General features: G+C 37.3%; 1 protein-coding gene across 17 annotated transcripts in view; it reads right to left on the bottom strand.

Annotated features, from left to right (window-relative positions):
* Positions 1 to 7770: 7770 nt before the first annotated feature.
* The window catches only part of Fgd4 (FYVE, RhoGEF and PH domain containing 4), a 197719-nt gene continuing 191387 nt past the window's right edge, over positions 7771 to 14102 (bottom strand). For 9 of the 17 annotated variants that reach the window (XM_076548391.1, XM_076548380.1, XM_076548385.1 and 6 more), the window contains exon 17: positions 10257 to 13290. In XM_076548391.1, coding sequence (XP_076404506.1) covers positions 13033 to 13290 — 258 coding nt within the window. In that variant the 3' untranslated portion in view covers positions 10257 to 13032. Of the gene's footprint in view, positions 8710 to 10256; positions 13291 to 14102 lie in introns of those variants that run through there. The other 8 variants (XM_076548382.1, XM_076548390.1, XM_076548389.1 and 5 more) reach the window with 2 other exon arrangements.

A 14102-nucleotide genomic window follows, 5' to 3' on the forward strand; every position in this document is an offset into this window, starting at 1 on the left:
CCCTGGCCCTCCATTACCCACTTCACTCCCAGTTTGCTCATGTAGATCTCATCTATTTCTCCTTCACTGGGCAATCCATGCATCCTTCCTAAGGTTCTCCCTGCTAGCCAGCCTCCCTGGAGCTGTGGGTTGCAGTCTGGTTATCCTTTGCTTTATATCTAGTATCCACTTGTGAGTGAGTATATACTATGTTTGTCCCGAGTCTGGGTTACCTCACTCAGGATGATATTTTCTAGTTCTAACCATTTGCCTGCAAATTTCATGCTTTCATTGTTTTTTCTCAGCTGAGTAGTACTCCACTGTATGTATGTATCACATTTTCTTAATCCATTCTTCAGTTGAGGGGCATCTAGGTTGTTTCCAGGTTCTGGCTATTATGAATAATGCTGCTATGAACATAGTTGAGCATGTGTCCTTGTGGTATGATTGAGCATTGCTTGGGTGTATGCCCAAGAGTGGTATAGCTAGGTCTTGAGGAAGATTGATTCCCAGTTTTCTGAGAAACTGCCATATTGATTTCCACAGTGGTTGTACAAGTTTGCACTCCCACCAACAGTGGAGGAGTGTTCCCCTTGCTCCACATCCTGTCCAACATAAGCTGTCTTCAGTGTTTTTGAGCTTAGCCATTCTGACAGTTGTAAGATGGTCAGAGTTGTTTTGATTTGCATTTCCCTGATGATTAAGGATGTTGAGCAATTTCTTAAATGTCTTTCAGCCCTTTGAGATTCTTCTGTTGAGAATTCTCTGTTTAGTTCTATAGCCCATTTCTTAATTGGGATGTTAGGTATTTGATGTCTAGTTTCTTGAGTTCTTTATATATTCGGGCTATCAGTCCTCTGTCAGATGTGGGGTTGGTAAAGATCTTTTCTCATTCTGTAGGCTGTCATTTTGTCTTACTCTCTGTGTCCTTTGCCCTACAAAAACTTCTCAGTTTCAAGAAGTCCTATTGATTTATTGTTGCTCTCAGTGTCTGTGCTATTGGTGTTATATTTAGGAAATAATCTCCAGTGCCAATGCGTTCAAGACTACTTCCTACTTTCTTTTCTATCAGGTTCAGTGTAACTGGATTTATATTGAGGTCTTTGATCCACTTGCACTTGTTTTGTCCATGGTGACAGACATGGATCTATTTGTAGCCTTCTACATGTTGACATCCAGTTATGCCAGCACCATTTGTTGAAGATGCTTTCTTTTTTCCATGGTACATTTTTGGCTTCTTTGTCAAAAAAATCAGGTGTTCATAGGTGTGTGGATTAATGTCAGGGTCTTAAGTTCGATTCCATTGGTCCACATGTCAGTTTTTATGTCAGTACCAAGCTGTTTATATTACTGTAGCTCTATAGCAGAGCTTGAAGTCAGTGATGGTGATGCCTCCAGAGGTGGCTTTGTTGTACAGATTTCTTTTAGCTATCCTAGTTTTTTCTGTTTTTCCATATGAAGTTGAACATTGTTCTTTCCAGGTCTGTGAAAAATTGTGTTGGGATTTTGATGGGTATTGCATTGAATTTATAGATTGCTTTTGGTAAGATTGCCATTTTTGGTGTGTTAATCCTACCTATGCATGAGTATGGGAGATCTTTCCATTTTCTGACACCTTCTTCAATTTCTTTCTTCAGAGACTTAAAGTTCTTGTCATACAGGTCCTTAACTTGCTTAATTAGAGTTACCCCAAGGTATTTTATATTATTTGTGGCTATTGTAAAGGGTGATGTTTCTCTGATTTCTTTCTCAGCCCTTTTATCATTTGTATATAGAAGGGCTACTAATTTTTTTGAGTTAATCTTGTATCCTTCCACCTTTCTGAAGAAGTTCTCTGGTAGAATTTTGGGGGTCACTCATGTATACTATCATATTGTCTGCAAATAGTGAAAGTTTAACTTCTTCCTTTCCAATTTCCATTGCTTTGATATCCTTTTGTTGTCTTGCTCTATCTAGAATGTCAAGTAGTATATTGAAAAAGTATTGGGAGAGTGGACAGCTTTGTCTTGTTCCTGATTTCAGTGGAATTGTTTTGAGTTTCTCTCCATTTACTTTGATGTTTGCTGTTGGCTTGCTATAAATTGCCTTTATTATGTTTAGAAATGTTCCCTGTATTCTTGATCTCTCTAGGACCTTTATCATGAAGGGGGGTTGAATTTTGTCAAAGGCTTTTCAGCATCTAATGAGATGATCATGTGTTTTTTTTTCTTTCAGTTTGTTTATATGGTGTATTACATTGACAGATTTTCATATGTTGAACCATCCTTGCATCCCTGGGATGAAGCCTACATGATCATGGTGGATAATTTTTTTGATATGTGCTTAGATTCGGTTTGCCAATATTTTATTGAGTATTTTTGCATCAATGTTCATGGGGGAGATTGGTTTGTAGTTCTCTTTCTTTGTTGCATCTTTGTATGGTTTGGGTATCAGGGTAACTGTAGCTTCATAAAAGAAGTTTGGTAATGTTCCTTCTGTTTCTATTGTGTGGAACAACTTGAAGAGTATTGAAATTAGGTATTCTTTGAAAATCTGGTAGAATTCTGCACTGAAACCATCTGGACCTGGGCTTTTTTTGGTTGGGAGACTTTTAATGTCTGTTTCTATTTCTTCAAGGGTTATTGGTCTACTTAAATAGTTTATCTCATCTTTATTTAACTTTGGTACGTGGTACCTATTTAGAAAATTGTCCATTTCTTTAATATTTTCCAATTTTGTGGAGTATATTTTGTGTGATGATTCTCTGGATTTCCTCATTGTCTGTTGTTATGCCTCCCTTTTCATTTCTGATTTTGTTGATTTGGATGCTCTCTCTCTCTGCTTTTTGGTTAATTTGGATAAAGGCTTGTCTATCTTGTTGATTTTTTCAAAGAACCAACTCTTTGTTTAATTGATTCTTTGTATTGTTCTCTTTGTTTCTATTTCATTGATTTCAGCCTTCAATTTGGTTATTTTCTGGTGTCGATTTGTCCTGGGTGAATTTGCTTCTTCTTGTTCTAGAGCTTTCAGGTGTGCTGTTAAGTCACTAGTGTGAGATTTCTTCATCTTCTTTATGTGGGCATTTAGTGCTAGGAATTTTCCTGTTAGCACTGATTTAATAGTGTCCCATAAGTTTGGATATGATGTACTTTCATTTTCATTGAATTCTAGGAAATCTTTAATTTATTTCTTCCTTGACCCATTGGTGATTCATTTGGGCATTATCAGTTTCCATGAGATTGTAGGTTTTCTGTAATTTTTGTTGGTGTTGAAATGTAACTTTAAGCCATGGTGGTCTGGTAGAATACAGGAGGTTATTCTAATTTTTTTGTATCTATTGAGATTTGCTTTATGAGTGAGCATGTGGTCAATTTTAGAGAAGGTTCCATGGGGTGCAGAGAAGAAGGTACATTCTTTTTGTTACGGTAAAATATTCTGTAGATATCTATTAAGTCCATTTGATTCATAACTTCTGCACGGTCCCTTATTTCTCTCTTAACTTTCAATCTGGCAGATTTATCCAGTGCTGAGAGTGGGGTGTTGAAATCTCCCACTACTAGTGTGTGGGGTTTGATGTGTGATTTAAGCTTTAGTAATGTTTCTTTTACAAATGTGGGTGCCCTTGTATTTGGAGCATAAATGTTCAGAATTGAGATTACATCTTGGTGGATTTTCCCTGTGATAATTATGTAATGTCCTTTCTAATCTCTTTTGATTGATTTTAGTTTGAAATCTGTTTTATTAGATACTAGGATAGCTACACCAGCCTGCTTCTTAAGTCCATTTGATTCCAAAGTCTTTCCCCTGCCTTTTACTCTGAGTTAGTGTCTGTCTTTAAAGTTGAGGTGTGTTTCTTGTATGCAGCACAAGGATGGATCCTGTTTTTGTATCCATTATGTCAGCCTGTGTCTTTTTATAGGTGAATTGAGACCATGGATATTAATGGATATTAATGACCAGTGATTGTTAATTCCTGTTACTTTTTGTTGGTAGTGTTGTGTGTTTCCCTTCTTTGGTATTTGTTGGTGTGGGATTATCTATTGCCTGTGTTTTGTGGGTGTATCTAACTTCCTTAGGTTGGAATTTTCCTTCTAGTGCTTTCTGTAGGGCTGGATTTGTGGAAAGATATTGTTTAAACCTGGTTTTATCATGGAATATTCTGTTTACTCCATCAGGACAGTTCAGAGTTTTGCTGGATATAATAGTCTGGGTTGTCATCCATGGTCTGTCCAGGACCTTCTGATTTTCAGAGTCTCCATTGAGAAGTCAGGTGCTATTCTGATGGTTTTGCCTTTATATGTTACTTGGCCTTTTTCCTTTGAAGCTCTTAATATTTGTTTATTCTGTATGTTTAGTAGTTTGATTATTATGTGGAGAGGGGACATTTTTTTGGATCCAGTCTATTTGGTGTTTTGTAAACTTCTTGTACCTTCATAGGCATTTCCTTCTTTAAGTTGTGAAAGTTTTCTTCTATGACTTTGTTGAATATATTTTCTGTGCCTTTGAGTTGGTATTCTTCTTCTATCCCTATTATTCTTGGTCTTTTCATGGTGTCCCAAATTTCCTGGACGTTTTGTGTTGACTTTTTTGGCTTTAGTGTTTTCTTTGACAGATGAATCTATTTCCCCTATTGTATCTTCAACACCAGAGATCCTCTCTTCCATCTCTTGCATTCTGTTGGTTATGTTTGCATCTGCAGTTCCTGTTCAGATTTTCTATTTCCAGCATCCCCTCAGTTTGTTTTTCTTTATTGCCTCTATTTCACTGTTCAAATCTTGGACTATTTCATTTACCTGTTTAATTGCTTTTTCTTGGCTTTCTTTAAAGGATTTATTGATTTCTTCCAGTTTTTTGTCTTTTCTGTGAATTTTTTAAGAGAAATTTTCATTTCCTCTTTAAAGGCCTGTATCATCTTCTTTAAGTCATTTTAAAGGTCAATTTCTTCTGTTTCTTCTGGGATGTTCAGGTTTCGCTGATGTAGCACCACTAGGTTCTTATGGTGCCATATTGGTCTTTATGTTGTTGACTGTAATTTTTGCAATGGTGTCTACACATCTCTTCCTTCACTCCATGCAAGTGGTGTCTTTGTCTGAGGGAGCCTCTTTTGGTCCAATTGATATTCTTGGTCTAATGGGAGCTCTTGGTCTAATCCAGGCTGTTGGCCCAATTGGTGCTGGTGGATTCTGTGTCTCAGAGAGCAGATTTTAGTCCAATGGGCACTAGTGGGCTCTGTCTCAGGGAGCAGCTATTCCTAATCCGTGTAGGGTGGGACCTGTTTTCTTGGCAAAGGAGTAAGGTAAGAGGCAGCTTGCTGGTTCCTGGGGGCTCCAATGGCTTGGTGGAGGGGCACAGAATGTGCCCCTGGGCCTAGAGGCTAGGGACCTGGTCTGCCCAGTCCGGAGATGGGGCCTTACTTGTTTCAAATTGGTGCAGGCTGGGCTTATGACTCCAGTTTTCATTGGTGTCTCAGGGAGTTGTTTTCTTGGTGAGGGGGCAGGGGAGGGAGAAGGTCTTCAATTCTTTTCCATTAATTAACTTGTCTTTTTTTTCTTTTTGCCAAAACAATGATTTTTTTAAAAATTATTATTGGTCTGTAATATAACTTGAAATCTGGGATAGTAATATATCTAGCTGTTATTTTATAGTTTTAGCTATCCTGACTTTTTGTGTATGTGTGTTTTCATATTAAGATTTTTTCAATTTATGTAAAGAATTGTGTTGTAATTTTGATGAGGGTTGCATTGAATCTGTAAATTGCTTTTGGTAGGATGACCATTTTCACCATATTAATCCTACTGACTCCTAAGCATGGGAGATCTTTCCATCTTCTAATATTTTCTTTAGTGTCTTAATATATAATATAATATAATTATATAATCTTGCACTTGTTTGGGTTGAGTTATTCCAAGAGGAATATATATATATATATATTCCTTGTGTCATCTTGAGTGTAACTAACTTTCTCTTCAGAGTGAGGTCTTCCTATTAGTGCCTTCTGTAGAGATGGATTGATGGACAGAAATTTACATTTGTTTTTTTTATTATGAAATGGTTTTCCTTCTTTGTTGATTCTGATAGACAGTTTTGCTTTGTATATGTTTTGGGCTGGCATCTGTGGTCTTTCAGAGATTGTAAAACATCCACTAGGCCCTTCTGGCTTTAAAAATCTCTATTGAAAAGCCAGGTGTTTGGTAAAAATACACCATTATTTTATTCCATGAGAAGTTTTATATCAGAGCTCTCAATCATAGGCAAAAACAAGCGGGAGTAAGGTTCTGAAGAGCGGCACTGAATGGGAACATCATCTCACAACTGTAATATATCTTCTACAACAGAAAACTAAGTTACAGAAACCAGACTTGCTCAATCAGATCCAGGACCGGTGCTTTTCTAAGGCCTTCTGCACGTCCTGTTCCAACTCCATCTCAATTAAGGCATTGCCCCTCCGTTTCCCATCACTATTTAAGAGGAAATGGATCCATTCTCACTGTTGCGGATCCTGCAGTCTGAGAAAAAGTTAAGAACATCTTCCACAGTGCAGGACCAAGGCAGTCCCTGAGCGCGAACGCGATAAACATCATCCACCTCCTGTCCTAACTTGGACGGGCTCAACTCATATTCGGGCAGTGGTGGGAGGTCTTCCAGGTGGGTAGTTTTGGACTCCTGGCTGTAACCCAGCGCATCGCGGGAGCAGCGGGGCGCGCAGGGCCAAGTAGGACGCGGCGGCGGCCGCGGCGGCGGAGGGCCGGGCAGGGACGGGACCCGCTAGTCTCCCCGCGGGCGCAGGCCCGAGCTGCAGGCCGCGCGTCTGGGAGGCGGCGGCCGCGGCGGCCCCGAGGAGCAGCAGCAGGCGGCGCCGGTGCGCCCGGCAGCTGCTGCAGTTGCAGCCGCAGTCCAGGCCATGGGCTCCGGAGGCGGCGCGGGGCCCGGAGGTGGCCGCTGTGGCCTTGCCTTAACTAAATGATTTCTAATGTTAACAATGAGGAGCCAATGCCTCATATGGAGCAGGTAATACATTTGTGTCATCTATGGCACACTGTTCTTCAAGAAAGAGTTTATGCTGGGCGGTAGTGGCGCATGCCTTTAATCCCAGCACTCCGGAGGCAGAGGCAGGTAGATCTCTGTGAGTTTGAGGCCAGCCTGGTCTACAGAGTGGGTTCCAGGAAAGGAGCAAAACTACCCAGAGAAACCCTGTCTCAAAAAACCAAAAAACCACAAAAAAAAAAAAAAACAAAAAGAAAGAAAGAGTTGAGTTGATCTCTGAAGTCACAATAGTAAAAGACACAACCAGAGGTTTCCAGTCAGCTCTCCCTGACAAAGCCTTTCTTACTCTTGATATTCTTCTGAGGAGCAGCAGCCGATCGAGGACAGTTAACACTGTGCTGTGGGTCTGCTAAGTCACAGTCTTCATTTTAACACTATGCCTTGAACAAAGTTTGAGAAGCCCTTAATTATCACACACTGGTGCTCTCTACATATTCCACCCAGAAAAACCATGAATCCAAACAAGCAATGCTGAAGAGCCAAGGCTGTGTTCATTGTAAGCAATCCTTTAGCTGAGGCCAATTGCTTTTATATAGTGTTTAATAAATTGTGAATTATTTATGGCCTAAAAAAGCTGATAAACTTATAAAAAAATGTGATCTCTGGAAAAGTTTTACTTGTGACATCACATTTGAAAGTTTCTTAGGATTTTTGATGAGTAGAATCTAGAAGTATCAATATCCTGTTGGAATAACCTTTTATCTGATCAGAAAATCAAAATCATGAATACTGAATACACATAGTCCTAGTGGAAATAACAGTCAAGGCTCCAGAACCAATTTAAGGATCTTTATTTACAAGATACAAATGTTTCATATTTAACAAGAATTGAAGGGTTTAATTTTACAATGTTTTCAATTACCTGACTTTATGATCAAATATACAGATGTTACACTATATATACACTATGTCCAAGTATTTTACATTCATACCACTGGAAAATTGGGTGTTTATTTTTTCACATTAGCGTCAACTATAATATTCTGATATGCCCTTTCAAACTCAGTCATCATGTCAAAAGAAAAATCAAGATAATACTTATTTTTAAATAACAGTTAATTGTCTCTTAAAAGATGAAATACCAGTTTGGTTTTATATGTGAATGATTATATGCTAATGGTACCTATGATACATTTGAGTTCTCATAAACCATAACACACAATGCAATTCTGTGTCGCAATGGGCTCCATGGCCTGCTTGTCCCCAAACATGTCTTTACTTTGTATTTAGCATTCGCTTATTAAAATATATTAAAATATGACTTGATATTTTATTAAATTGACCAAAATGAATTTCAGGACAAAGGAAAACCTTCTTGCAACTTCCAGGGATGCTCCCCCAACAAATTAACTGTCTTGTAGAAGCCATGCTTTATTTTATCTTGAAGTACATAAAAGACACAGCATTTGGCCATGCCCTTAGCTTAGAGAGTTGAATTTAGAGTCAAAACCAGCAGAAAATTTTTTAAAAGCTTAAAGAAAAAAGAAAGCAATAATAAGATAGTGTCATCTATAATTTAGAGGCTAAGGCCAAAGCCTGGGTACAAGGATTCCATCAACAAACAAGTACATGGATATCTTCTACTTGATTTTCCGTGCGCAGCTCAGTGTTTTGCTATGTTGCTCTTCCCTGGAGACCAGCAGTCCACTTACCCACATCTATTCATTTCTGTTGCTTCTGCTGCTAACCATATTCCTCTCTCTACACCTGCAACAAAAGCAACATTGTCTCTTCCTGTAACCTGGGAAGATTGAGGGGCATGTGTAAAGAAGAATTATAACATTGAATACCTGTGAATAATTTTTGTTAAAACACTTAAATTAAAATTTACATAACATTTTGTTCCTTTGGTGAGAATTGAAGAGTAATATTTTTTACATTTATACATATAAAGTCACAGATGGGGCTTTTAGATAGAGCAAGTGGTCTAATACTCATTTTTTTAAAATCTAGGGAACCTATAGCTCAGTAGTTATATTAAAATAAAAAGTAATTTGATTCTAATGAAACTAAGAATGAAGAAGTTATAGGATCCACTATAGATATCAACATAATTCTAACAAGAGGAACTCTTTAGCCATAGTTCATATATTCATATACTCAAAGAACACAACATTAAAGAAAGAAAATACAAAGATTTTCTTGTTTTTCAGATTTTAGATTATAAATACCATGTGCTTATCTTTGATCTATTAACAGGAACATCATGTGATGTAGGAAAGTAAAGTTACTTTCTACTCTGTATAACACCAGAGATAACTGCCGGAACAAGACCTGTGCTTCCTAGACAGTTATTTGCTCTTATTTCTGCTCATTTGCTATCACAACACCTGCAGAGAGCTCATGATTAACAATGCATTGCAGACAAAAAGCTCTGAATAACTTAAGGCTTTGGAGATAAACAAATGATAATTGAAAATAATTGAAGGAGAGAAACCATTTCTATCTCAACAAGGAGGAGAAGGAAAAACAGAATCATGAACCCCAGAAGTATTTTTGGGAAAAGGCTTTTAGAAGGATCAATGACTCTTCAATAACCCTGAAGTACCGCAGAATTTACAGGTGTTTTTTTTTTTTTTTTTTTCTTTAAACAGTTGTGACTGCAACAAATACTCTGTTTAGAAAATTCCACAGGAAACATTTACAAGGTTAATTTTTATAATTAAAAATAATTGGTGTAGTTTACCCAATGAAGATAGTACATATTCTTGGTAAAACTAAAACACAGTTGATAGTATCTGAAACCATGGAACAATGGCTTCTGTTCCTTTCTTTCCCCATGCTCAGCAATTTCAATTACCATGTCACTCCTAGGAAGCTGATTCTCTATATGCTGTGGCTTAGGGCCTTCAACTTTTAGCATAAACTCATACCTGGAGAGTTTTATTGCTTGCCATTATTACAAAAGTGGCTAGTGGTATTTTTCATTATTGAACTCCATTTTAAAAAACTCAAGATAAAAGTATGCACTACATCTCACTTTTACTAAATGGTAGACTTTCAACAAAAGTGGAATGCTTTAAATGAATAATGGTTTTATCAAATAAATACTTTCTTAAGTTTGCAAGGACACTTCTCTTGAAGATGACTTTTGAAAGCATTGAATTAGAGGAAACAACAAATTAAGAACCATATAGAACATTTATTTGAATAAGAAAGTAACTTATATTTTTCAGGTTCAATTTATCGTGAAACCTCAGTTATCTCAGAAAGGTTAACTATTCTAATTACCTCTTGGATTAGAGTTTATTTAAATTTTTGAATATGTGTATAAGTGCACGTTATCCATGCATATGTGTGGAGATCTGAGTTTCATGTCAGGTGACTCCCTTGGTACCTCTCTACCTCACTGAGGCAAGGTGACTTGCTGCACCTGTACTCACTGCTTTGGCTTGTCTGCTAGCGAACCTGCACCAGGGTCTCCTGTCCCTGCCTCTGCTGTGCTGGGCCGTGCTCACCTGGCCTTTGTGTGGGTTCTGGAGATCTGACTGAACTCCGTTTCTCATCCTTAGCCCCAGAGCTGAGTTTTTAGCAAGTAACTAATATTACTACTCTATTACTTTTCTTAATCCCCCTACTGAAAACATCAGTGATTCTTTTGAGAGTGAGATGGGGACAGATGCTCGTTGTGCTTGGCTAAGAGTGTGGGGAGGGCGGTAAAGGTGGCACCCGATGGCCACAGATCCTCTTCTGGCACTAACATCCTAATTTAATGAACAATAAGAGCATGCTAACATCCTTCGTATGAGTATTCTTTCAATAAGCTAAGTTAAACAACACTGAATATCTATCCACATTACTTCTATTCAAGAATTTGCTGGTAGGCAAACATGAGTCTTCTTGCTCATCAAATATATTTTTTTAAATAATCTGACATAAATCTTCTAAGTGGAATATCTCATTCATTATTCTATTTATATTTACAAAATATTTATCTTTATTTTGATAGTCATTCTACATTTTTACTGCTTCTCTTTTCTTGAGATATGAAAAGTAAAGTAACAAGTCTAGCTGCTGTTTAATTTTGTCAACAGGTACCCTGCACACCTGTCTCTTTCTCCCACCCAAACGCAGCATCAATGCAGACAACTAGAAAAGAAAAACAATGTACAATTTCTTTCTTTTTTCTTTTTTTTCCGGCCCTCATTTAGTAGGGAATAAGAAGTTGGCTTTTTGTTTCTCCCACTGGCGGCTCTGAGTAGATGATTTAATGTTAGTGATCATGTCTGGGATTTCATGGACGAAGGGAACCTGGTTGGTTCCCTTGCTCCTTTGAAGTAGGAAAAACAAGAGACATTACTCATGCAGCATGAGCTGTATAAACAAACATGTGGTGGTCTCAAATTCTGAGTAACCATACTTACATCTCAAGTGTAGCCCTTAAAGACTGTGTGTAGTGGAGACATTCTTATCGATTCCTAGTAAACAGTACTGTAAGAGTGGTAATGCTTGGAGTATGGGAAAGTGAGAAAAAACCCTCTGAGAAAAGTATTAAAAGTTAAATAGTCAATTCAAAATGACATTTTAGTTACAAACTAATGAAGAGCAGACTTTATATTTATAATAGACAGCCATAGTTCATCTGAGATTCCATGTGGGATAAAAAAGGGAGAATAATTCTGTACTTTCTTCAATGCTTTGCATCTCCTGGAAACCTGCCATTGATTCTGCAATACTGATTTCAGCTCTCTTTTCTAGTGCATGATTAAACATAAATTTCCTCTACTATCTATCTAATAACTCCTTTTCCCAAGTAAGTTGGCACATGTATAAGCTTTTGTAGCTGATAAAAGGAAAGCTCACACAGTTATCTTAAGTGTTCATTATTACCATTCACAATAGTCTTATGGAAAGGAAAACATTAAACATTAAACAAATGTTTCCCACATATCCCAGGTCTGTATAAGGTTAAATGTCTTATATAGTTCAAGTTTTAGTGAAAGTTTTTGTATATACTGACATTAAATTACTAAGACAATTATGTTATTGTAAAATGTAAAATCATCCATACAATTTTTTATCTCAGTGACCAAAGTGCACTTAAGTTGAGAATAATCAGAATAGGTAAAATAATAATGTTTAGTTAACATTAACTAAACCCTCATCTTTTATCTAAATAAGTATTAATAGCACCTTCTAAGAGAGGCACTGTTTTAAATAGGTATAGAACAAAAAAAAATAGCACTCTAAAAATACTGTTGGAATTCAAACTATATCCTACATCACATAATTACTGCTTTTTTACTATAAAAATATGAATACATTTAGATTCCAATCAGTTCAACATAAATTACCCAAAATTTTTATTAACTTTAGAACAGTGCTGAGTTCAGAGATAAAATAGGTTTTATATTTAAAAAATGAACCAGAGTAAAAACAAAACTAAAGCTGAAGAGAGAAGCTCACATGTTCATACTTATTTCGATACTATATACAAGTACATTGATTTATATTTTAGATATTTTATTATTAGGAGTAATTCTACAAAACCCAGTATTATCTTAAGTCAAAAAGTATGAACATCAACAACCTATATTTCTTTGTGTTGTACAAGAACAGAAACCATGAATGTAGTATGAGACTAGACAAGTTCATACAGTACTCTCTAAACTGTCCCTGTACTTTTTTTTTTAAAATCATAGATCTATTTTGGTTACATGGAGGTATATCTTTCACACTGTTACAAGTGAACAAGACATTGAAGGATTTCTTAAATGAAAGGCCCATTATAACCAGGTAGTGATACAATCAACTGACATGGTTACCCACCCCGTCAAGGCCAACACACATAGTTAAGGAATAGCTTATCAAAAATGTTTCACTTCCCACATTATTTCAGAACTTCAACAGAAGAATAGCTCTGCACATTGATTTTACTAAGAGTATACAAACATATTTAAAAAGTCCCCAAAAGATGTATTTATGAAACCATATTTCTCAATATAAAGTGCTAAGAGATGAGGAAGGAGAGTTGGGGATGTCTTGAGCTATTGGTCTTACTTGAGACTCCACACTGGCAGCTGCTGCAGTTTAGCATTCTGACTTTCTCTTGGGTCCAGGGAGATTGTTCAAGCTGGCTAGATGCTCACTCGGTCCATCTGGTGTCTCACCTGTGACAGCTAGAAGGATGATTTTCAGCCATTTCTGTTTCAGTTCCTCGTTGTCTGCAGCAAAGCTGTGCACAGACTTGGACTGGGTCAGTTTGAAACTGTGTGGCAGATCTGCACTCTTGGGCATGTCATCCACAATGTAGCCCAGGAGTGGTATGGTCGCCTGGGCTTTGACATCCTAAGCAAAGGACATTGTGCATATGAGTATAAGACCTACTGCTACAGAGTTACATGTGGTCCTTGCCTGCACAACTCTCTCCTGACCACTGTCCCCGGATCCTCACTCTAGGAACTCTCTTTGGACAGAGAGTGGATTTTAGTGTCTATGGGGTCAATGATAAAGTTGACGAGATAAAATGAATCCAGTAGAGCTGACAGCCTGGGGAGCTAGGAAAGCAGCTCCCCTGGGGAGCTCATTCAGAGCCTGTGCACTTCTCCACTTAGTGAAGAGGGAAGATGGAGGTAAATTACAGCATCTTAATGTTTAAAGCCAGCACACATTACTAAGAATTAATAGTGATATTATCTTTAATGATTCATTCAAGTTATCTATAGGCAGGAGAAACAGAAAAGGAGAATAAAATCTAAACCTTGGCATTTTTAGGGACTTTCTAAAAAGAGAAATTTACTAGTTCTTGCTGTAGGATGAAGCTAAAATCTAACAAATTTAATTTTTTATGTTTCTAAAGTGAATGAATATATAATTGCTTTATGTGTTGTTCACTTTCAAAGGAAAATAATCTATCTACCAGGCTCTGGCTTGTGCTGGAAGCTAACCTGGCATTTGAGTTGACCCTAGGTGTCCAGCTTAGCTGTACACGATTCACAAAAAACTTGTTACTGAGTTTAGTATTAATTTAATATTAGCACACAATTTATATAAACTCCCTCTTCCTTTCAAACTACTTCATCCTTAGGTCTCTATCACTATCAACAAATAAAACCAACCACAGGACGTCTCCCGTTTCCTGTCATTACAAACAGCTTCCT

This window comes from Peromyscus maniculatus, chromosome 12 (genome assembly GCF_049852395.1).
Source record: "Peromyscus maniculatus bairdii isolate BWxNUB_F1_BW_parent chromosome 12, HU_Pman_BW_mat_3.1, whole genome shotgun sequence".
NCBI lineage: Eukaryota > Metazoa > Chordata > Mammalia > Rodentia > Cricetidae > Peromyscus > Peromyscus maniculatus.